Source organism: Daldinia childiae (genome assembly GCF_008694065.1).
Source record: "Daldinia childiae strain JS-1345 chromosome Unknown Scaffold11, whole genome shotgun sequence".
Lineage (NCBI taxonomy): Eukaryota > Fungi > Ascomycota > Sordariomycetes > Xylariales > Hypoxylaceae > Daldinia > Daldinia childiae.
Genome location: NW_022984652.1, coordinates 804,785 through 830,177, shown reverse-complemented (window position 1 = coordinate 830,177; position 25,393 = coordinate 804,785). Strand labels below are relative to the sequence as shown.

The 25,393-nt window shown below is 43.1% G+C and overlaps 4 protein-coding genes across 4 annotated transcripts; 3 read left to right on the top strand and 1 right to left on the bottom strand.

Annotated features, from left to right (window-relative positions):
* Positions 1-8,141: 8,141 nt before the first annotated feature.
* On the top strand, positions 8,142-9,429 carry GL218_08223 (uncharacterized protein; the record flags this gene model as incomplete). Its single annotated transcript, XM_033585020.1, has 5 exons — positions 8,142-8,229; positions 8,282-8,335; positions 8,394-8,783; positions 8,997-9,058; positions 9,118-9,429. 5 exons carry the CDS (start codon positions 8,142-8,144, stop codon positions 9,427-9,429), a joined length of 906 nt encoding a protein of 301 aa, XP_033440965.1.
* Positions 9,430-16,166: 6,737 nt separating this feature from the next.
* Positions 16,167-19,575, top strand: GL218_08222 (uncharacterized protein; the record flags this gene model as incomplete). The annotated part of the gene is made up of 5 exons (XM_033585019.1): positions 16,167-16,302; positions 16,366-16,419; positions 16,479-16,829; positions 16,886-17,028; positions 19,393-19,575. 5 exons carry the CDS (start codon positions 16,167-16,169, stop codon positions 19,573-19,575), a joined length of 867 nt encoding a protein of 288 aa, XP_033440964.1.
* A 2,748-nt stretch (positions 19,576-22,323) lies between these two features.
* Positions 22,324-23,334, top strand: GL218_08221 (uncharacterized protein; the record flags this gene model as incomplete). The annotated part of the gene is made up of 3 exons (XM_033585018.1): positions 22,324-22,494; positions 22,579-22,799; positions 22,866-23,334. 3 exons carry the CDS (start codon positions 22,324-22,326, stop codon positions 23,332-23,334), a joined length of 861 nt encoding a protein of 286 aa, XP_033440963.1.
* Positions 23,335-23,816: 482 nt separating this feature from the next.
* On the bottom strand, positions 23,817-24,622 carry GL218_08220 (Nucleolar protein 16; the record flags this gene model as incomplete). The annotated part of the gene is made up of 2 exons (XM_033585017.1): positions 23,817-24,393; positions 24,498-24,622. 2 exons carry the CDS (start codon positions 24,620-24,622, stop codon positions 23,817-23,819), a joined length of 702 nt encoding a protein of 233 aa, XP_033440962.1.
* Between the last annotated feature and the right edge of the window lie 771 nt (positions 24,623-25,393).

The window sequence follows — 25,393 nt, the reverse complement described above, 5'->3', positions numbered from 1 at the left end:
AAGGTATAAGTATGTTTTATGGTGTTTATGTCATGTAATATAACATTTAATCTTTAAAAGTGGTTGATACGATAGTAAATGCGTAGCTGCTCAGAACACAATAGTAATCGTAAATAATCCTAGCCCAGTTGCCTCTTTTAGGTATCTTCCATAAGTTATTATCTGAATTTACTTTTACTCGAGGCATGATTATTGGTTACAGTGTCTGCTACCTTATGGATACGTTTGGTGAATAAACGCTAGGAGCCTAGCATAATTCTCAACTAAGTGATCGCACCCTCTACATTGATTGTCACAAACACGACTCTATTAACCTAGTCTTGTAGACCCCAAGGCTTGAATCCCGGTAGCTAACCATCCGAAGAGACACCGAAGATGATAAACGCTGTCCTTACACCATTACCTGAGACAAATCGTCTAGTTGAGCTGCAAACTAGTCGCAACGCTTCATAAATGAACTGAGTAAGATACATAAGCGCTCATGGCCGTGATTAAACATTTCTAACATATCTTAAAGACTTCGAATATTGTTGTTTACCTAGGTAGGTATTTAAGAACCTAACTAACTAGCAGATAATCTCCATTATCTGGCGGACCATGTCTCGTCATCATACCATATTGTGGACAATATTTCTCAGGCCGAAAGGGGTAATGCCCCTATATTTACTCCACATTCTAATGCAGATATTGCCCCAATAAGGCTCTTTAAATCTAGAGACAGTTATTTTCCCACTTACTATGACATATAGTCAAGTATACTAATAATCGTTAGTTATAGAGAGTTCTGGGGATACAGTAAATATTACTAATCGGATCATTAGGCTTGAAGGAATGTGTATATATACCTAATACCCCTATCCTAGTTTGAATTTTACCGTTTGATAGAGCTGAATCGCTCAAGGGTTGGGCCCGGGCCGCCGTCTTGCAGGGCCTATCGCACAATAAGAGCCACCATAGGCAGTACGATATACTTTGGCATCAACTCCTACTGAATGATCAGAGCGAGATTGAAGATATGGAAGAACCATTGCGAAACTAAGACGAAATGGACGAAGGGCTCGATTACCAGGTAGAAGGTGGATAGTTAGATAAAAATTATATTCAGTCTTCGTCAATGTTTTACTCACATTGCAAGTGTGCTTCCCAACTTAATGAGTATAAGTCTAGCGAATGTTATAATGGTACGGAAGCAGTTGTTAATTTTACATCCGATACGCCTGTCGAGTAAACGTGCTAGTACAAGGTCAAGATAGAAGAACTCAACAAGAAAGCCATGAAGACACTGCTTAGCAGGCTTAAGCACTATTGTAAGTGATCGGTTCTTTAACGGAGTAGCTTATGTTAGCTAGGTATCCTAGCTGCATCGATTCTACTTACATACCAAAAAGGAAATTATCGCGAACAAGTCGTTGAGAATAAACAAGCTTATTTCGCTCACTAAAGGCCGAGAACTTGCTGCAGAGAAAGCATTTCAAATTCATCACATTCTAGGACGACTTTTTGAGCACGTGGACCGGACGAGCCGACCAAGCTTTTGCAGCTCTCGTACACGGTAGACCTCCCCTTACTGTATGTTTTATACACCCCTAAGTACTGCATGGAAATATAGAATAGAATTTGTGAGAATGTTCTAACTCAATCTAGAGACTATTTAGATAGAGTTCTAAGATTATACAGTATAGTAGGTCGCCTTCTTGTATACAGGAAGGATGGTATCATCCAAGAAAGGCCATCTTGCTATGACGAACAGTCTTATCTTAATGATACGTGTCGGGACCTTGCTCCTTCGGCCAATGGATAAATGGGAATATCTAGCAGTGGTAGTCTACTTCGGCGAAGCATTTATCTTCGCCATAGTTCTCCTAGGCAAGAAGCTTGACAAAATGCTTATCGGCTTCTCGGCCTACTCAGCCGTTTTAGTCACGTACGGTTCTCACGATGGCCGACGGCAGCCTCGTTCTCAATTTCGCTAATATTCTATTTATAGATTTTTTTTTCAACCCTACGAGATAAGAATCCTTGCCAACGTTAGGGCTTATTTTATGTGGAAGATGGAAAATGTGTTGGATGCAAGCTGCGTCGGGCGTTTGATAATACGTATATTATTAGTTGTTTTCTTCACCTACCTAACGGAAAAGAAACACATGTGAATAATTTTAAATTATAATTCCTCTTAGTTATATCACTCTGTGACATGATAGGCAACCTTAATTGTTCTCGAAAGGAGAAATGTTTTAAATAAAATATAACATTGATAGGGGGTCATATGAGGTTAGGAACGGAGCCGACAGCTTCGCTATGAGTGGTCAAGTTGCCGCGAAGATATGTATCTAACTTGTTATACGCGTGAAGCCCCCCTTCAATGGGCAATACCTAAACATGATTGGATAACTTAAGCCGTACCATGAAACCAAGGTGACTTATGAGAGAGGTACTCTATACATCATGACCCCCCTCAAGGGCGTTACAAGCTGGTGTACATTACATTTCAATCATGTTACTTTCTTCAGGGCCTGAATTTCAAGGCCGGAGACTCGATAGACAGCGCCAATAAATAAAACTCGGCTTTAAAGAAGTTTCTCAACCCATAGTATTCTATGTTCGTATACTTCTAGCAGCGGAAACTAGCTAGTCTTGTCAGTCAATTTTGAAATATTTACCGCTATGGTAAGGAGCCTGAACGAATTATGCATATGATCTGTTCATTAAATATGTTCGTATTGTTTACCTCATGCGGAGAGTATGTCGCGCTGCGTCATACAACAAGCATTTGTTAACATTTGGCTATCAAATTTTCAAAGGAGACTTATTAACCTTTACGATCAACATAGTTTCTAGTCTATATACGTATAAGTACATAGATGGTTCAAGTTGTATATAGTTACAGCGTACATATTAAGTAGTTCCTCAACACTGTGTACATACCAGCCACCGATTTCTCACCTTTTGGTTCTGGGCATGAATAAAACCTGGGTCTATTGACGTAGCGTTACACGATCCCAGAAGCTAACATCTGCCGGTTATCACTCACACTGCATATATATCATCCCAACTGGATCACACCGCCCCTCCTGTTGATTAGTGACTAGCTGTCAATGCAGATCATAAATACAGGAGCAAGAAATTAGGTAGGTAGTTTTGATTAAGATGCATATTACGGAACATGAAACTATCGCGTGCGTATTAATCATTACTTTGGTCCAATGTCTCGTGTCTGGACTGTTGCATTGGGCAGCTTACTTGCCTGCATGCACATGGACCGACAGTTTGGGGTCTAAAATATGATACGATACCTACAAACCCTATCACACCTAAAGATGAAATTCATGCAAAGGTGTCATACTTAATCTTAATTAGACTAGTTCTTAGTCACTGGGAAACAACCACAACGTGGCGGTTCCTGCATCTGGAACTTTCTACGTATAGAACTCGGGCGTAAGATGTGGGTATCATGACGAGGAAAAGAAGACGGCGGGATGATCGTGTACTTTCCGGGTGAGTCTTCCGACGCACACAAGGGATAAGACGTAGACTAAAATTTTCTAATCTCCCCAGTCCTAAAGACTATAGGTAGTAATAGAAGTTAAGCATAAATTATTTATTGACGTACATTTATACTAGATTTATCTCTTGGAATCTACTGGAGCGAGAATGTGCGTGAAATTAGGGTTGGCAAACCACCGCGGGTCGCATTAGGCAGCGTATAGATGCTGTAGAGAAAAGGGGTAGTGTAGCAATACCTAAAATTTTCCTAAACACCCAGCAATCGTAGCATAGTTATAGATTCTAAAACATCAAGACACGCGAAAGAGTTCTGGATATACACTAGACGATATTAATTTCTATTACCATCTATAACTAATCCGATCTATCTGATCCAATATACCCCCTCTGAGCTATGCCTCCCGTAGACGCCGTTTTAGGTACTTGAGTTTTCTTACGTTGCTAATGCGAAGTAACACTTCAGCTTGCCATAGTCGATTTAGTCTTTCGAGACCCAGGTATCATATAGGGGCGGTAAAATACTGTCAATACGAAACTACCATAGTCATGAGGGCGACAAGAGTGCTTGGAGTTTAGCGGTTGAAGCCAATCAATCGCTAGGTTCGAGAATTATATCTATAAGAACTCAAATATTTGACCTGGGCAGGCACTGCATCTTTCGATCAAGCGATATTTACATTACGAGGACATTGCTGCTTGTTTACAACTGTATGACATAGACTTGTATTCCCGGATTCAATGGTCTATTTGGAATGCGAAAGGTAAATTGTGTGAGGGCATACCGATCGTCTTGCACCTCTTTCGATATAACAATACTGTAAAGCTTTGTACATTGCGAGAAGTCAACCGATTTCCCTTCATTTAGTTGGCTTCGGATCCAAATCGTGTTCACCCCCTACGTGCTTCTCGCCTTTCGCTCCCATCAGCTTTCCCAATATATCCCTCAAGATATTACGACCAACGGCGGGTTTGGCTTCCGGATTCTGTTCGCATACTTCCTGATGTCCCACATAGATCGTCTCCCCACCCCTTCTAGAGTTTCCGTCTGCTCCAGCCGAAGGCATTATGAGTCTGGATGGTAAAAGGATCTTAAATTGTGTATGTCCGTTTAGGAGTTGGTATATCGACCGAAGATGTCGAAGGTGTTGGATGCTGGAGAGAGATGATCAGGTACTACTTGCGCGGATCTCTGGATCTCTAAAGCAAACTGGAATTAATATATTGCTTAGACTGCATTATAGCATGAAGTTATATAGACAAAATAGGGTGCTTGCCTTTTGAGACTGATGTAACTGAGGATTATTGGACAATTGTCGATACTAAGTGCCCTGCTGTAAGTAGCGATGAGGTGCTGAGGATATATGTCTGGAGCTATGATGGTTAGGAGGACATCATGAATTAAATAGTGGCCGTGTACTCCTATTTATTGTTTGGGATATCTGAACGCGTCCTTGACACATTCCGAGCATGGGTAACCGGGAAGCGTCGTGCGGAACAGGGGGAGACGCGGGTGGTTTTCTGTCCAAGGAAAGAGTTTTTCCAGGTATGGCTGTGAACTTAGCTAACGATATTTGCAGTGGGAAATTACTAGTTGCCTATACACTCAACAACTAATTTAAGGATAGGGATGATAGTCCTTACTAGAACGGGGCGGAGTATAGAGTACAACGCGATGGAAATGTATCGAAGATAATTGTAGGTAACTGAGAGCTCAGTGGGTTTGTAGCTGGGCAGTATGCTGATGCATTGGGTCCAATACAACCTTGCTGTACACCAGAATACGCTAAATCCAATCGCTACCAAGAATTTCATATTTATTCCTGCATCCCACAAAGTAGGTAACTAGCCCTGAAGAGTATAGGTTTCGATAAATCGTCAAATGTATAGGTACTTTTCGAAATGTTGTACGGGAGGCAAAAACAACCAGGTTTTTGCGTTGAAGAAATCGACTTCTGGCACCAAAATTCCGGGCGGCTGGTACACTCAGCGCCAGAGGTTACCCTGGTAACCCTGGCCTAAAGTTGGACTCGTTGGATCTCTTTCATCTTTTCTTATTCATAGACCTAATGCCATTCCCACGTCGGATTGGAGAAATATGGTATTAACCCATTTCTTCGCAGATGCCCTGCCAAAAGAAAAAAAATAGGCGAATATTGATGTTTGTAGAGGTCCTTCCAGGCGTAACATCGGGTTGAATAGTAGATGTAATCCAGGTAGATAAGGGCCCCTCATCGTCGCTATTTGTAGCAACCCGTCCCTATTCCTAGCACCCCCCGATTGAACTTAACGTTCTAAATCAAGTTTGAGCGCATAAGAAACATCGATTAAAGTCCATATTGTAACATTCATTCATGTGTTTATATCGAAATTTCTCAGAAATAGTTTCTTCCAATTCGATCGACCGTTGTTAAGCTTGATTAAATTATCTTATTGATTCATACCCGATTGGTGGGGTACGTGAATTTTCGATTTTGAGATTGTATCCTATCTTTTGAAGCCAACAAGATGAACTTGAACATCGATTTTAAATGAATGTAGCTTTTTATCTTATAAACCCTTTAAGTTTTGTTAGTTTCGCTTTATTTTATTCAATTTTTTACTTTACTTAAGGGTAGGAAAAAGGAATGCAGCTTACAACTTTGTATAAGGAGGTATGAATTAGGTATGTGGTCCGTGCCCTATCACTTTCAATCCCAGGATCGAATCTGGGGTAGATTAGCGGATATCTCCACTATTTGACGGATCTTCCCGAGGAAAGTTCGTCCCTTTTTTGGTAGTTAGTACCCATTAAACTTCAGCCCTAACGGATCCGAAGAAGCAGGTCCGAAATACGGAATACAGATATCAGATATCGAATAAGATATCGTCTTCTGTACGTAGTTACTTCCGATAATATCCACATATCGGGATGCTGTTGCTGCACGCCATAGGGTCTTGCAGATTCGTAACCAACGAATAAGATGTTGAGATCATTATCGTGAAGTATTATAGGCGCTTGTCGCGCCTCTTACGAAAGAGCGGGACCGGCTATAACCAAGTTAGTAAGAAATGGTAGAGAAGAGGGGTATTTGATGTGAAATCGGTGCCCCTTTACAGCCAACACAAACTATAGTGCCAATAGGGACCAGTAAGTAGGAGTTACCAAACTAACAGTATTTTGATAAAATATTCATATTCGTTTCGTAAGAAGTAGGTAGTTAAATTTTTGGAGATATCAAAAGTAAAAAGCCACGGTGGCGTGTATTGTTGTTACCGGAAGCCCAAGTGAGAAGGTGCCTGTAAAATGATTAGCTACCCAGAAAAATGACAAGACTCAGAGGAGAGTACCTAAGGTAAGAGTGTAATAGGTAATCTACCTTTTATACCTATGGATTCTACTTGATATTACGATCAGCCCCCTTTTTTCCCTAACCTTTAAGTTATAATGCAATCGTTGCTGTTAAGTACTTACACGTTTCCCTAGTTCCATCTAGCCCTTATACCTTGGTTAGTAACGTGTCTATGATATTTATAAGAATGAATTCGCATTTCGAGGAATTTATGCCTACAAACCATGAATGAATATAATAACAATCGTCAAAAGAAAGTTCGCGCGACCGTGTAGGTCTTTAAATCGTGATAGCACGCTATCCCTGCTAGGGACTAAGAATGGCTCGGTACGAAAATACAAGCCTAAACCCCCGAGAGTAGGTAATTATCCCCTATTCTAAGTATATAAAGCATGTGTAAAACTTACCCCTCTGCTCTTAGCCAGACCATACAACGTTTCATCGATTTCTCAATGACCTTGTGTCTACTACATTGTTATTATTAAACAAGTTCGAGAGGGAATAATGTAGACGTTAAGATGATCAAGATTAAAACTACCTGGAAACAAGTACCTAGTTTTATCGGCGAAAGCCGTCAACTTTCTCTTATTAGCATTAAGGAGATACAAAACAAGCAGGTATCCGAGTCAATATAGTTAATACAAGGATCAACATATTGATTCTACCGCGATGTGAATCAAGTATTAGAAGAATAGCTATCTTGTAGCGAGTAATTGAAATTCCACACTATACGGGACCGCAAGTATTCTTACAAGCAGCTCTTCGTTTTCTCCTTAAGCTATAGACTTGGATTCAACTAAAGGTACCTACCTGTAATCGAGTAGTTCTGGCCTCTAAATTCTATAGATATGTTAAGTGTAGAGATATATACTAGTAGATTTCTTTCATGTGAGAGCTATAAGTGCTTAAGGCTAATGTAACGAAGTGAGCGGATGTTGGTTCCATCAAATATTTAGACAGTATTACTGTGCATTATCTGCTGCGGGGGGAAGCCATCGTACAAATAGCAGTTAACCAATAGAGACTAGGGCGCGGCAATATGTCTGTCACGGATGTGAGTCTATTCTAACGAATCACGGCGCTCCCATTTGTCGGGTCAATCTCTCTAACTCTCAATCTGCCGAGTTCGCAGAGCCGCAACAGCTACTTCACCTAATCCTCAAGCGATAGGATGAAGCCTTGTCCTTTTCCCTCTTGTCGGGAAAGATACGATGCATATATTACGGATACTTATTAGGGCCCCGCACCCACTAGGTATCATGTTCCTATTGACAAATCCAATGCCCCTTTCCTTCACAATTCTTCATTATGACTACGCCGGCTCGCTTAGAAGAGGGCCATGCAATGAATAGGATCCCCGGTAGCAGCGGTGCTGATGAAGATCCTACAGAGCCTGGTGCGACTTAAGCATCCCTTAACATCCTATCCGCAGCTAATACTTCTTCTAGGAACCGGGAACGATGACACTGGGTATGGAAACTTTCGTGGAGACTCTGACATTAGTGAGTAATTTAGGTATACACATTGGATGGCCAATATTTTAGCTAATCTACAAGATAGTGAACGGAGCGCCTAAAGGTTGGCCTTCTATTGCCGCTATTCAGTTATACTATCCCAATTTCAGTATTCATCGACGCTTCTCCTACCTTCTGCATCGGGTCCTCCTAGACCAAGAAACGAAGCTCGCGTACCTCGAGAAGAAACTAGAAGAGCTCGATGAAAAAGACAAGGAAAGCAATGCCTCCAGATTAAATTCATTTCCATTTGTTCCGGAAACGTTGCTCTCCGGCCACACTCTATCTCAGGCTCAATATCAGCCTGCCTTTCTCCAAACAAACCCGACAACATCGAAATTAGTAAAGGAGGAGCAGAAGAATACGAACGATAATAGCATATGGGAAAACAAAGATCTAATCCTAGAATCCGCAATGCCGAGATTGAAGAATTACGGTTAGTACTATACCCGCGAGCTAGTCCTAAGTAAAAATAATAACAAATAGTGGCTTGAAGATGAGTTACTCCTACTTGGTAAAGAAATGGAGAAACTGCCACGTATCTCTAGAAGAGAACACAGGGCATTCTATGACGAGGTGAGGAACCGTCATGCACTCGATGCACCAGCATACCAGTTCCTATATTTGAATGACGACTTCGTTACGACAGTTACCAACCGCGTGCATCAGCACTTTGAAACATTAATATACGGGGACACGCCCATCAAAAGAGTGAGTACTCATCTTCTATACACTGTACCTAAATCGAATATTTAATTAACCTTTCCAAGTTTATCAAGAAGATCCTTGCGCGAACGCGCGGAAACTCTAACCTCGAAATTGACAACTGGATCTTAGTCTTTCTCCTCAAGGTCGTAGTAGTATTCATGAGCGGAGTACTACTGCTTTCCCCAGTTGCTATACTTCTCCTCGTGAACCTATCTAGGGCCGAGTCCTTTATAGTCGTGGTCGCTTTCAACTTTGCATTTGTAGCTGCCTTGGCCTGTTTGAACTGCAATTGGGACACCATCCTCATCGGCTTGAGCGCATATATGGCGGTACTTGTCACATTCCTATCGAACCTTGAGCAGGGAAAGACTTAACCCCTTTTTGAACGGTGTTGAGGCGGGTGCTTGCTAAACGAGACGCTCTTTTAAAGAAGGTTGATTGTTGAATTTTACAGTACGCTCCCCCTACTATATCACTGCCTACGTTCCTTCGTGATACATATATGACGCATTAGATCTTAATTAGAGGTTAACCCCTGGGTAACACAAAGCCGAAAGTTTACATCGCACCATAGGTAGGTATTTATCACGATAGATTGAACAATAGATACCTCCCTTTTATGAAGGCGCTACACGCATCTTATATGCTCATTCCCAGTAGATCGACTACTGAATCTACCTCTAAGTCAACCCTCAAGTTATTTATACCCTAATAAGACCCTACCTTCTTCGTCGTTCATTTCTTTTAACTTATTTCTTATTATTTCTTGTAAGGCAGGGAAAAATTGCATAAGACAATAAGAAATGTGCTCCGAATAAGAAATCTCTACTCGCATTTGACACAATATCTTGGTAAACCTTAGGCATATATATATAGTACAGGGTATATATTCCTGTTAAAAGTAACTTTAATGTTATATAAACCAGCCATCAAGTAAGATAGATACTGAGTTAAGTAGAACATTCCAGATAAAGACCTATATAGACTATCTGTTAACTGCATGTAACGATTTCGTGTTTGGGAGGTAGGACTGCTTTCTATCAAGTGAGTAATCCGGGCCAATCACATATTACACATGGACTTCCCCTTACCTTACATATAGATATTGATCCAATTTCACCAAAATTTACTCAATCCGTGTACCTAGCTTTTATTGCGTAATCCAAGAAACTCAGCTATTCCTATTAAATGTCGGATGTAAAATACCCTACAAGGAAAGCGGAATTCCTTGAAAATGATAGAGTCGATGACATGACGTTGAAATTCGGGGGTTTTTACTGGTTCGGCTTTCCGCTTAGATAACATAGGCCTAACAAGCGCAACGCGTGAAGGTGTACCGCTCCCCTTAGACATGATTGGTAGGAGACACCAGGTCGTGCATGATGTGAATGTTCTCTACATTCTTCCATGTACCCAAGACTTCTGTTCTTGAAATTAGCTAGAGTACACGTGTCTCGCTTTTATATTTATAGAAGTAGTACTAACTTCTTTGAGCTCACCACCACCTCAACGCGTTACCGTAGCAGCCTCGAGGCATAACGTGTCAGGCTTATTTACTTATTCCAAGCCTTGATTAACCCTCATTCTATCCGGGTATTTGGTACACTATCCACATATAATCATATTACCCAGCTAATATATCCATAATTTACTCCTTAATGCTAGGTCCGAATCCGCCAAAGGCCTCATCTTGTCGATAAGAGGTAGCCAGCCTCGTCAAAATATCTTGCCGTATCCTAGGGTTTAGTGAAATGTTCTCTGAAGCGCTACGCTAGAGAGCTAAGTACTAGCACAGTGAGTATTATACACTACGGAAAAGTTTTCTACCTGAGAAAAGTTAGGATGTGCAGGTTGGCATATGCACCTGGCCAAGTAAGGAATGTAAATTAAGGCACGTAAATGTAAAATAGGACGGCTAAGCTAAGTAGGTACCTAGGTATTTCAAGGCTACCCTACATCATTTAACAGGTAAATAGGTAACCCTCAACCTTTTTCTACATCGACGGGGGTCCTGCAGTGCGCACAGACGAGGCTGTCAGTCCATCATCCAAATATTCAGCGCTCATCAACCCAATTCCTTATTGTGGAAGTAGGTGAGGGCTAATCGACATAATCTTACTATATTACTGAACATGGGTATTGCTTCTGCATGTTCTAGCGCTGGCCAGCATGCTCCAGGTAGTGGCAGTAACCGCATAATACGTGTACGCCTATCTGACGGCCAATTTCAGGCCGCATATGTGGAGCAAGAAATCTTTTGACGTAGCAGAATAAAGAATTTTCAAGTAATTGTTGGGGCTGGGACTTGGGTTAGCAGAGTTGGACTGTCGCCCGACTATGGTGAGGTACCGTATACTTACTTGCGTGTTACATATCTACACCCCCGCCATGTCCAATGTACTAGAACAAGTAGTGGCGGATGCTATTTTAACTCACCTATTCTAATTTATCCTTTACACTGGTTCGGCAAGTGGAGTTCCCGTCCGAGAGCATTCTTCCCTACCCGGAGCTCTCTTCCCGTAGATACGGTGTGTCTATTGCGAAGGTGAGATACATGATTAGCTATGGTCAGGTCGGTAACATAATCCCGCTCCAGTTGTGCCTAGAATTATGTAACTATGTTATTACTTAGTACTTATCGCACTCTCTACTATAGTTTAAAAAACAATTAAATGAGTTTCGGAGTCGCTTGATGGCGGAGCTCAAGTGGTGGCCCAAGGAAAGCATACCTAATATGTGAAATGCAAGAATGCCAATTTTTCATTTTCCCCAAGAACGTCAATTTCTCCTAAGACTGTACCCTGTCTAGGTTAGGTACCTCACTTAAGATTTATTTTGCTAGACTCACTCAATTTGTTCCTGTTATAATGGAGGATTGGTTGAATGTTACTATTGTATACAATTTCACGTGCATAACAGCGATGATACAACATGCCTCCTTTTCACTACTTTTTAACGATTGGTTTACATCTCTTTACATAAATTAATGCCATATCTTTATTACGCGAACATTGATAACACTTATTGATTGGGTGGTTCTAGTCTATCTATGTAACTTGGGTACATTTCGATTTTAATAGTGCCAAGATGGAGTCTTGGTGGTTTTTCTATAGGGTAGGTACGTAGGAGCGGTATCTCCCTGTTCCAGTAAGGCAAGTATATACATCGCCTGACTCTTAGTATAAGATTCCATAGTTAAGTCTTAGTCCCAAAGTCCGGTCGTTGACATTTCTTCGTAGTCCTTTAACCCCTCCTTCGTGAGTTTTCGGTTAACAGGGGATGGGGATTGGAAAGAGGGGAATGTGTCTGTTCCGTGGTATAGAGATACGTTCCCCTCGAACCACCGCGTCCTTGTTTCGGTCTATGACTATCTTTTCTGTCCTTCCGCGACCAATTGAAAAGTCCACACATGGTGTTGTGCATAGAAAGAATGTCGATCGGCGATCTCAACTTGGTGACTTGGACTCATAAGAAGGATTCTGAGAATTGTACTTGGTTGGGCTTCAGAACGAATGCTAGTCTAACGGGTAGTGTAAGTAATTGACGTAGAACATTGAGTAATCAGAGACTACGGCAATAAGATAGGGGCATTACCTCTTATCAGGGACTCTTTGCTCAGTAGTCTTGACTGGATACTATTGTAAATTCCGGAAAGGATGAAGAGCAATAGGTTTCTACGCATATTTATTGGTAATAAGGATGCGGAACTATTTTCATAGTCGAGAAAGTAAACCCTAGGGTTTTAAAAGAGTACACAGTTGCATATTGTCCAAGAGACTCCTATCGTCCTAAAGCAAAGGCCATCCGAGATAACATGGATACAAGGATGCATTGGTGGAGATGGTTGATAGACCGTGCACGCTTGACGTGGTGAGGCTCTTAAGACCAAAAAAAAGGATGCTACTATCATAGGGCTAGGCAAATTATGGTTGAGGTACTCATGCGCTCTGCATTTCCGCGCCAGTGGAAGTAAACCCTCAGAATGAATACGGAAGAATACCTAGTCAATAGACCGCATGTAGCTAGTGCTATTAGTGCTATTCTTGTATTCTAGCTTGATGAGAATAGAATCGGGAGTGCCGAGTGGAATTTCTGGTGTCCTTGTCCCTGTCGATGCGAATTGGTCTAGTATCGGAAGAGGTCGGCAGTACGTGTAGTGACAGCGCGTTGCTTTAATATTTGACCCACTGAGTGAACAAGGGCAAGGGACACTGCCAGGAATATCATCCCAGCGTCAATCTGTCATATCAGGTAACCTGGCTACCTGGGTAGGTAGAATGTGTCTTTCAGTACGTGTCAACATCTGATATCTGTAGTGTACAGCATATGACGTCTAGTGTAGTGTGTGGATCTGAATAGTCTCATTTTCAGATTCTGTTGTCTCGTAAGAAATGAGATTATGAAAGTGAAATTCTCCGTCGGCTCGTTAATCTTGTCATCGCACAGCCCTGCGATAAGCCATAAGCTCAGGCTTTTCCCCCTCCTCTTTTTTTTTCTTTTTCTTTTTTCTCTGTCCGTTTCATATTGCGATGCAGGCCGTTCATTAGGCCGTCCATCAGTCCGTCACGAGTGGCAAACCAACCTCCTGGTTTATTAAAAAATGTCCCGTTTGGTTGATAAGACATTCAATCTCCGACGGCGGTTCGATCTCCTAACAATATCTCCGCGATGCCCCTTATCGATGTCCCCTTATCGAATCAGTGTGCCACATGATTACCTAATATTGATTTAGGTAGCATACCTAATGTAGCTGTAGGTTTGCTGTAGGTGGCCAAGTTGATGTCTTTTAAACCTCGACAACTGCTTTTAGATTGCATCCATTCTCCTTTTCTACCTCTTATATTCACATCTCTCAACGAAGATGTTGAAGTCCAGTTAGAGACCAATCAGAGATCAATAATTTAGAAACGGAAGCTGTGGTCGTCGGAATTTGACAATAGCTGATCGGTACGGGCCGATTCGGGTGGACTTAGAATGAACACCTTGCCGAAAAGAACGGGGGCCTGAAGCTGCCACGATAATTCAAATGTAAATGCGGGGTGCAGAGAACCCTTCATCCGAAACCCGGACTTGGCTAAAATCTGGCGATATACCCGAACTGACAGCTCCTAAACTGTCACCTGCGCTGCACATACGTTTGCCAATCAAACGTCCCTCTTCAGAGTGTTGGCGCCACGCGCATGGCCTCCAATCATTTTTCAACATTCCTCATCCAGCTAGATGCATATAGTCTAACCAATCTCGAAGGGAAGGCTAAGAGCTTTATATGAATCTCTTCGCCAGAACCCCTCTTACACCCCCAAATCAATATTCGCTGTGTAAGCGGAAGGGTTAGTCAGTATATCTCGAAGCTGGTTTAATAATGATCTTTGGTCTTACTACTTTTATAACTCTCATGGGCTATCTTTCATCATATTGAGACTGGCTAGGAGAGGGCGAGACTTGATGAAAGATGGACTGGGTGCATTCTAGTCTAGCCATGGTGTCTTTGAAGAATGGTAATCAGGTCGAAAGAAAACAATGACAAAGTGGGAGTGGGAGGTAATTAGGTCTTATTCCTATTTAGATACTCGGAAGGAAGGTGGGGGTGAGTAGTTTTTGATGTTCAACCATTGTGTATCATGTCTCACTGCAAACGAGATGTCCATGTGACATGCATTCAATATTATCCACCTTTCCTCCCTCATGATCTATAGTTGGTGACATCGTCGGAGTTCCATCGGCCGTTTCATGATTGGACGGGGTTAATACGAACAAGATATAGTAATAAAGGAATTTCCATTCTCTGACTCTCTTAGATTTCATTGGCATCATATTCTTGATCGCATTTATTTCTCCCGTACATTAAGGTCAATAACTCCTCTATTGTGTATCCCAACATACCTAATGGCTTGAGATCTGAGACACTTCGGTATCTTTTGAAGCCACATTGAAAATTCCCGTTTGGGCCGAAGTGTCACACTGGTAGTTTACACTCCTCTCGGGGCCATCAGTAGGAGACATGTCACGCCTACTCTTTACTAATCTTATTCATGCTCGTTGAATATACTTCATTATCGGTAATTCAAACATGATGGAGTAGATTCTTCTGTAATATGTCGTCGCTCAGCAGCCATCGAGTTGATCTATAGCATAACTGGTAAACAAACTTCTTCTTACGCCGAAGACGAAACTAACTAATACTTATCATATAGGGGCAGGCCTATTATAGTTAAACTGTCGGCTTTAGGGGAAAGAGCCTATTTTGCTCTCTATTAGTGGCAGCTTCTATATCAAACAGATCTCGAGAGAGCCTCGAGCAATACGGTATCCACATACAGGTAGGTAGGTGGGTACTTCGATGGTTAAAACTCAGCCTCCTGACCTCCTGTCCGTCATATCCATAGCCACGATGTTGGTGATCGAGGCTCTCAGCCGTATTCATAAGAACATACGTTGATAAGACGCTTGGCTTTGATGCCTAACGCTAGAAGCGGTGATGAAGTCATATAGGTTCTACGCCAGGTGGCTTCTGCGTTACCCTCATACCAGAAGCCTGGTTCACATGATTGAATTGTCGCGTGTAAGAGGTTGCCTTGGTAGGTATTATAATCTACACTAGACTGTCATCAATGATGATTTGCCAAGAAGAGTAGATGTTAGCTCAAACATTTTGAAATGCTGCACTCCTTCGTTTGCGCGCCATATTTCATTGGTTCGTCCTCAGGATACCGCTTTTGTCTTAAGAAGTAAGCACCTTCAAGTGGAGGATTTAGCGTAGTATATTGACGAGGCTTCCACCGACATCTGCCCCCATCTTCACCGCCCCGTCGCGACTCGAGCTTTACACGCACGGCGTTGAAGCATCTTCTCTTAAGGTCAAATCGCACTACACCCTCCTCACGATACTGGCCAATTTTCCGGCCACTTTGGGGGCTATAGTTGGGTATTCAAGCATATTAGAAAGCTGTGAATGCTCTTACTAGTGTTCGTATCGACGATCGATGTGACGATATGACCGGCAGGGCCAGGCGGTGAACTTAATGCCCCGCATATAAATACCAGAGAACGAACCGCAATACTAGCATAAACGTGTAATACAGAGCAGCGTATAAAAGTAATTTTACTCATCATGTCGAACTCATCCGGTGCTATCCCGGTGCTTCCGCTAAACAACATGCAGTTACACAACAACATTGCTCGCCAAACCCCAACTACCCCTTATAAGCCGCAATTGCATCCTAACATATACGAAAGGATTTCAACTGGTATGTTAATATGTATAATCCCACGGTAACAACATGCTTCTTTAATTAATGCCTATGCCTTAGCCAAGAAAGCAGCGGGCCTAGAGGAGGATAACTTCTATACAGACGAAGATGTCGGTAAGTTGAATTACCAGATGAAATCCCCTACGGTAAATCCCCCTGATGACAGAATCAAGTCAACTACTCGCCTCGTGGCTGGCCCAATATAGCGTCGCAGCAGGTGTATTTTGGCAATCACAACAGCCATAGGGGCTTCGACCCCCTGACGCACTACCTACTCACGTCTTACGAACTAAAGCTCTCCGTCATCGAGAACGAACTAGACAAGATGAACTGCGAGGATGCGAAAGAGGGGGGAGAGCCCCTATGGTCGCTTCCTTTCGACCGCGAGAAATTCATCACCCGCTGCCGTCAAGGGGTCGGACATCTGCCGTTACAATGCCCAGGATCAAACTTGGATGAGGTCGACCGTGCGACGCAGAGGGAGAATATGATCACGGCCGCTAGGATTCTACTCAAAGAATACTGTAAGTCCCAGAATAGAAGGTGAAAGCGCACGGGCTAATGCTAGATGTCTTCTCAGTACAGCTTCTTCTCCTGCAGCGCGATATTAGGAGACTTCCGCGCGTATCTCGGAGCGCACACGAAGCGCACTTTGCAATGCTACGACGCGATCAGGGACTTAACGATCAGGCGTGCGCATTTATGCGCTACATAGACGATTTTGTTAGTACCGAGCCAGATGCGTTTTTCCGGCGGTTCGAATCTTTACTGTACTATGCGAACGATCGCTGGTTCATGGCAAGTTGGATTTATCAACCCCCCCCCCCCCCCCCCCTTTCCCACTCCCCTTCCATTGGTCTCTTTATTTTCATTCGCTTTTCAGACTAACATCTCTCTAAAGAAACCACTGAAGCACCTCTGTCGAGTTTTTAGCCGATCTTCTCTTCCATCCTCCATCCCTCCTGACGGCCCACACATGACCTATAGCTTACGGCCCTTTCGGCTATTGCTCAAAGTCTTTCTTGCAATTGGCAGTCTGTCACTCTCGCTATTACCCATCGCTCTCCTATTTTTAGAGACGAATTGGTCGCGCGCGGAGTACTTGACCGTTGTCACCGTTTCCTCTGCCGTTTTCGCTCTTGTCATATTGGCCTTTGAGCCCTGTACAGTGCCTATGCTCGTCAGTCTTAATGCATACTTCGCCGTGCTCTGTACGTTTCTATCGAACCTACCTATGTAGTTACGATATGACCTAAGAAGAAGGCGATGCTATATAAGAAAGCTAAGCTCTAGTTTGCTAGCAGAAGATGATTTTGTGTACGATGGAAGAATTATGAGAATGAGTGATGAAAAGGGGTTGCGGCAAGAAAGGTAAGATAAACATAATGGCATCAATGATCAAAAGCTTACTGTTATACAATATAGGGGGTTAAGGCGGAAGAGTCTACTAGTATTTATGGATGGATGCTATAGTGTAACGAACATAAGGTCATCTTGGGATGAACCTTTATGGTATTTCTATTATTAGCTTTTAGTTATTCTTCCACAAAGAACATTTTTAACTCTCGCTATGCATAATCAAAGACTCCCAGACTGGTCGTTATCGCACACTTCCCGTATATGATGTTCCTAATAAGAGTAGTTGTCCATGCGCGGGCATCTATTCCCTCTCACTGCGAGATAAAGTTGAATGTAGCTTGTGCTGCTTCATCAAGGAAATGCAAACAAGTTCCAGAAGCACCAGCCCTAACATCGTAAGCCACACACTCCTAAAGGCTTCCATAAATGACGCTATGACACCGTCATACCAGCCGTCGGGGAGGTGCTTCAACTCGTCTAAATCATCTCTGATCCTATGAATCTCTTCCGCTGCCCCAGGAAGGTCGCCAAATCGCCCCCATAGCTCAGTTTTAAGTACGTTTTGATAGATGGTCGATGCGATCGTAACGCCGACCGTTCCACCGACAGATCGGAATGCATAAGTAGCAGAAGTAACTACAGCTTGGTGGGTGTGGTCTACGGCTGCTAAACAGGCTAGAAGCGTAATAGTAAGCATACCGCCCTGGCCGGAACCAAGAAGTAGGAACGCAATCATTAGGTGCCATCCTGGCGAGTCCTCATTGAGAGTTGTGAGGATGACGACAGAGGCGACCTGAAGTAATACAGCAAAGATACCTAAGGCCAACTATTGCAATATTAGCCTTCTATGGAAACCGCAGAAGTTGCTTACTATAAATGTCTCAATTTGGAATAGGGGCGAAAATTGTATAGGTAACTCAAGATCTTAAATACCTCGCCACCTCTAAAAAGGGAATGATGCATATGGTGCTAAATCTAGAAGTAACTAGGAACTTACTACTACACAGTTAGTATATATGCCGAATAAAGCACTAAACATAAGATAAATTGGAAGTAAATGTGAGGAGCAGGGGTTTGAAGCCCCGGGGACAGCGTTTTTTTATACATACCATATCGACCGGTTTTTCTCATAATGAGACCGCTTCCAATGGAACAGATAGATATTCCGATAGGTGCAAAAAGGATTACTACCCCAGACTCTGTCGAAGAACTTCCGCGAGATTGCATGTAAAGAGGGACGTAAAAGAGAGCCATCATGTTTATCATCATGCCCAGCAAGTTCGTAATACAGGCCGTGAAGACTGTCCGATCTAAAAGGAGGCGCACTGGGATGATCGGTTGTTTAGCACGGGATTCCCAGAGAATGAAAGCAATAAACGCTACTAGCGAAAGCGGCAAAGTAGTTAGCGGTAGGGGATGGATCCATGGGACCAAATTCCCACCGGCATTCAAGCCAAGCAGCAATAGGACCAGAAATACAATGAGTGATAATACACCTGTGAAGTCGATGCGAGCTAAGTATGACTTCTCTGATACTTTGGGTGGTATGCGGACAAGATAGGCAACTAGACACGCAGAGACTAGAACTAGGGGAACCTGGACCAAGAAAGCCAGACGCCAACCCCAAGAAGAGTTGTCATTGACTAGACCACCGAAGACGCCACCTAACATGGCCCCAGCTCCATAGCATATATTACCGATCCCCTGGATGACTCCTCGGTTCCGTAGAGGGACGAGATCAGTACCAAGAAAAGTGGATATGGACATGAGACCGCCGCCTCCAATACCAGCGACAACTCGTCCAAAGATCATAACGCTTTGGTCCCGTGCGAGACCACAAATGAGATTGCCGACAGCAAAGAAGATATTGCTAAAGACGAGGCCCGGGCCTCTCCCGAAGATATCTGTTAGTCTCCCGGAGATGGGTTGACAGGCAGCATTTGAGATAAAGTAAGCAGTTGCGAGCCATGATAATAGACTTAAGGATTGGAACTCGCTAGAGATGGGTGCTGAGAGGGTGGCAATGATGGTAGAATCGATGGCGCCGAGAAATACACCTATCCAGCAGGTGAAGAGGATGAGCCACAGCTTGAACCCTTTCACTTCTTCGACGATGATAATCTGCTCTTCGTCGTTGTTGATCAATGGAGACCCCTCGGCCGAGACATCATTCTCATTCTGATTGCTTAATAGCGGCGTCCTTTCGTTGCTTTGGATGAGGGAGTTTCCGTTCGCCGAGACTGGCGGAACGGGCTGAGCGGAGATGTCATCAGCCGCCATGACAGTAACTCACTCTTTCGTATAGGTTAGAATACTACTTCCACTTATTCGGAGTATGTGTCGATTAGGTATTTAAAAGTTGTTGAACTTGCTGTAATAAGAATTGAATAAACTGCACTTATTAGCAATGAAGAAAAACGAGGTTAGAGCTAGACGGCGGTGAGATGTTTACTCTGATTAGTTACCTCTACTTAAAACGGGAATCAAAATGGCGAAATCGATCGAGTCGGATTTAAGAGTTATGCCATATTCGGGATTTAGATGATTTAGATGGCTTAGCGGCGGTCACGACGCTAAATAGCTCAATGCCTTTCCCCGAGCATCGGCAACTAGCGTGCGCCTTATCGGGAACTTGAATGCCGTGACACGGGATACAGCATTTGGCAGTTTGACATGGATGCTAACAAGATAACTGTATACAATGCAGTTTTTAGTTTTTAGTTAAATAGACACTATTTATTAGAGAGACAGTTGTAAAAGTTAATATGCATTAATAGGTTAAGGTACTTTAAAAGTTACAAGCAGTATAGATTTAGGGTAGTGTATGTAGGTAGGTACCTAGGTAGGTTAGGTAGTTGGTACATAGATACTTAGCTCTTAATGTTGAATGCGGAAGAACTTAGACCTAAACTCGGCCAGTTGCCCGGGAAACGATGCAATGCGCACATCGGAGGGTACCTATATACTTAAAAAATTAAAGGCGTAGCCTAACGTACCTACATGGTTGTTGAAAGAAACAAAAGTGTATAAAATTATTACAAACGATATGGTCGAAATATAAATATTGCACGAAAAAGTCATTTAAAGTTGTCGCGTCCGTGGTCGTCATTCTCGAGGCCGCAGCTCATAGATGACAAGGGTACGGATGTCCCTTTCAAAAGTTTTTACCATAGGAAACCTCTGTCAAAATTGTCGCCAGCTGTCTGATCCTTGGCCAGCAACTGTTGGGTAATTTAAAGATGTATACATTATTATCACTTAGGCTTACTACTAGGTAGGTTTTACAGCCAAATATAATTAGGTAAGCAGTTGTTGCAAGCTTGGTCAAAGCTCACCGGGGGGGGGGGGGGGGAGAAGGGTCTTCCTATGGTAAAAAAACTTTTGAAAGGGACATCCGTACATAATCTTAGTAACACGAATGAAGGATGCAGAACTGACATCATAGGTGGCACAGAGAGTAGGTAGGGAATTCCGTGGCAGTACGAGATATACATAGCTAGGATGTAAATAAGTACCTAATGTAAGCAAGCCACCTTAAACTATGGCACCGATATCTAATAGTTAACTATATGGAATATGGAAGAATGTTCGATCAAACAAGTCAATAGTCCAAAGACTTCGTATTGAAGTTATATGTAAATGATAATAAAATTGTTGGGTATAAAGTCAAGTATTCTCGACAAATAGGTATACTCGAGTAAAGTGAGACAAATTAAGCATGACAACCCAATTGTCTTAGAGACAACTTGGAAGTTATGCCTCTTATATCCCACGGAGAATATTCCTAATCCCACTATTTTCTTGCGGTTGATGCGGGATAAATAAATGGAATGTTTGACCTCTTTGTCACCAGTTCATCTAATATTGGCTACATATGTTCGTGAACACTAACAACGGCAAATCTGCAAGACTGGCCGGCTTTCTGTATTCCGTCTCTTCAGTTGTCCAGTAAGAATAACGCTAATATAGAGCCCTTGTGAAGATAGTGGCTCAGCGCTTAGTCTTTGGTGGCGCCCATAGGCTGTGTTTACGTTCGCTAATAAGGAAAAACAGCGCTTTTCGCAGTGGCAGTTCCAGTTGACTGTGGCTGAGCTTAAAATAGAATACCCCCCTTCACTCCCGGGACCCTCACTATTACATTACACGCAATCGCTATTCATCAGCGCGAAGGTCATTTGATGTCAGCTAGTCCATTAGTACATGTTGCTAGGCATACCGCATAAACACAAAAACATTCAGATACATACATTATCATAATATTTTATTGACCCGGCCACAATTAACTTTGTCCCCAGTCCTCCTTTTTTTTTGAAAAGAAATTTGACAAGTTTGACAAATTTAAATATAGTTATTTGAATCAAAGCTAACTAGTTGGCGCGACATCAACTCGACTACCCGGATTCGAGTTCAAAGTTGAAACCTCTTCAAGCCCTTGTCATTTTACGTTTCGACATCGTCATCAGCCGCAACCGCCGCCCCTAAAATACGACGTAGCCTGCTTGGCTGTTTCCATCCTGTAAGCTTCTTGTCGCACTACCTTTTTTTTTTCCAATCCGAAATCTTCTAGATGTTCGGTAAACTTTCCAACGTAAACCTTCTAGTTACTCTAAATTCGACATATTAACTTTCGGTCTGCAGAACTCAGCGTAGCCATTAAACATGGCATTGTTTGAGAAGTTAGACGTCAACCCGGATAAGGTGCCCAACACCAAACTTGGCCTCCACATCTTCCAAGGCGTCCTCGCTATAGTTATATTCATCCTCGAGATCATCTTGTTTCGAGCCGACGGTTCGATAATTAACGGCAATAATGGCTGGCCATTTGGTCTGGTACGTAGGAGATCTCCTTTAACTGTATCCCTTGCGGAAGACAAAATTTAAACATACGGTTACTTACGGGATCTATGGTAATAGTGTTTCTTATCTATCCCAGCTTGGATATATTTAGCTTTGGCGCCGCGATTTGAGCGAACTCGAAAGGCTGCCCAGCCGCATGTAATGGTCGTTACCGACACCATCTTCGCTATCTTCTGGCTATCTGCTTTCGCCAGTCAGGCCTCATATAATACTGCCAACTCGTGCGGGCAAGGTTGCTCCGTTAGCAAAGCTATTGTTGGAATAGCCTTCTTCGAAACGTAAGCATCTATCTAATAAATAGCATTATAGTCTACTTGAGTATCTTCCACTAACTGTTATCATAGGTTAGCTTGGGCTGCAACGACAGCCGTTAGCGTATACACCCTAAGATACTATCAACGTACCGAGAGTCTACCCGGCTACGAAAATATCGGGACTAGCCAGAATATCGACCCGGACAAGGCAGCGTTCTCGATGGCGCCGCACGATGAGGAAGCATATGCGCCTGTGCAGATGGACGACCATCACGAGGATGATCATCATGACGGTCCTTACGACCCGGATTCATTCGGTGGACGATTTGACAGCGATACGGCGTACAGACCACACAGCACGTCTCCGGCTCCTCTCGAGAACCCCTTCGATACCTACCGAACACACAGCACATCGCCCGCGCACAGCGATCTGTACGGTGACCCCTACGGTTCTCAAACATCCAGGCCTCACATATACGCCCCACCTGCGGCAGAGGAATACGACGACGACAGGCCTGTGCAATTCCCCAGCGCAAACTACGACCGGACGTTGCATTAAATGTTTCATGTTGGCGTAACGATTTCGTGTTTCCGAGGATGCGTTTAGGAGCTGATGGACGGACGACCTTGGGAAAGTTCAAACTACCTAGGTACATAGGATAAGAGTCGTTTGGGACAGGGTGGCTGGCCAGTATAAAAACTTTCACGACGGTGATCGGTGTTCCGGATACCTATTTCATTGTGGTACTATGGGATATCAGGATAGTGCCTACGATTATTGTTGCGTTTATGTTTTGTGTTCCGATATAGCATAGTGTGCAAATAGATGTTGCAGGGAAGGGTAAATATTGGCTTTATATAGCTATTCCACAGGTTCATTCTGTTATTTCGGTCAATGTGATAGACGGCAAAGTAACATATGCCTTTTTTAAGTATATACCGAGGGCTAGCTTCTTAGCCACTCAAAATACTAAGATCCATAACGCCTTGCAATGCAGAAAACCCCATCCACCGAGTTAGAGTCCCTTTCCCCCCTTTTTTTTAAGCCGAGGTGCCCTTCCATTTTTTAATCCTCCTAGTGATATCTGCCTCTGTCTGCTGCATCGGATTCAACTTGCGATCCCTCGACATAGCCTTAGTATCATCTCCATATTTGTCCACAAGGCTCTGTAACCATTCAGTCTCCCTTTTAGTTAGGGTTCGTAGCTTTTTAACTATAGGCCTGTAGGCTTCGTCCTCGAGCTGCGCAACGATCATATCATCGTCTCCATTCGCGTCCTCGATTCCACCCCACTCTTCGGCTTCTTCTTCTTCTTCCTCATCCTCGTCCTCATCATCCTCTGATTCAAGATCGTTAAGAGGATCATTCAGCGGGTTTTCCTTCCGCTTTGAACCGTCGAGCACGCGTATAATCTTGCCGTTCTCGTCCCGCTCCACGCGCACCTCGCTGATAATAGCGCGAGTGGGTTGGCTAATGGCGAAGGGATCTACGGGTTTCGTAGCTCGTCCTTGCAGGTTTTTGGACGTCAGATTGGGTTCTACGCCACCGGTCGGCGCTTTCAGGCGGGACACGAGACCGAGACGGCGGTAGTTCTGCGTTGCGGTCTCCTTCTTGTTCCTGTATCGCGATAATGTCTTAGCTCAAGTACTTTTTTTTTTTAATATTCACTTCGGTATGCGACTAGAGGGTAGATATATATATGGGGTACAGAGAGTCCTTACCAGCTTTTGGCTACCAAATCATTTCCTAGAGGATTCAAGAGGCGCTTCGATTTCAACGTCGATGAAGGCTGGCGGATGGCGGGGCGAGAAGAACGCCTCTTGCGCTTCTGAAGATCACGACCCATAGCGTTATCAGGTATAATATTTTAACTTATTCAATTATATGATATACGTCGTATGAAAGGATTCGCCAGCTTACGAGGTATAGCTGATATGCGCTGATATTCAATGCTTGTTCGTCGGCTTCTTGTTTCACTAGGAATAATTCGACATATTGTGAAATGCTCCAAAATTTCTTACTGATGCATCGTTGATACTACTTAATGATAAGATAAGAATATAATTTCTTATTATATTCTTATCTTATCTAGTATGCACGTGCAATTTGGATGGTCCAAGCGTCTAAGCTGACTGTCTTTGATCTTTCATCCTTCATCTTTCATCTTCCCCCACATGCTTTTTTTAGGTACGTACTTCGTACAGGAGCTTCATATCGCGATTCTCCAATACTAAGGTGAAAATTCGTCAGCCTTTAGAATAAGTAAAACTACCTGCCACTCTTTTTTTTTTCTTTTTCATGGATGAGTTGATACGAGCCTTGCGGGGCAGCTTTTTTGCTACATCGACCCATGCTGGCCGGGCTTGGCGTTGTGGATAGATGTGAGGTGCTTCTAACATCGACCATTTATCATATACCATATACCATCTGCCATCTATTATCTACCGTATAAGTTGAGGAAGTCTTATACAAGTACCTATTTATCATGAAAATATGTGGGTTTGACAGGCTGTTGTCCACGGAGGCTTTTTCTATCTCCAGTCTACTCAAGCGAGGCGGGGCGGTGCATGAGAAAGACGATGTTGCATATTCCTACGTGGAGTTGGAATTGGAACTG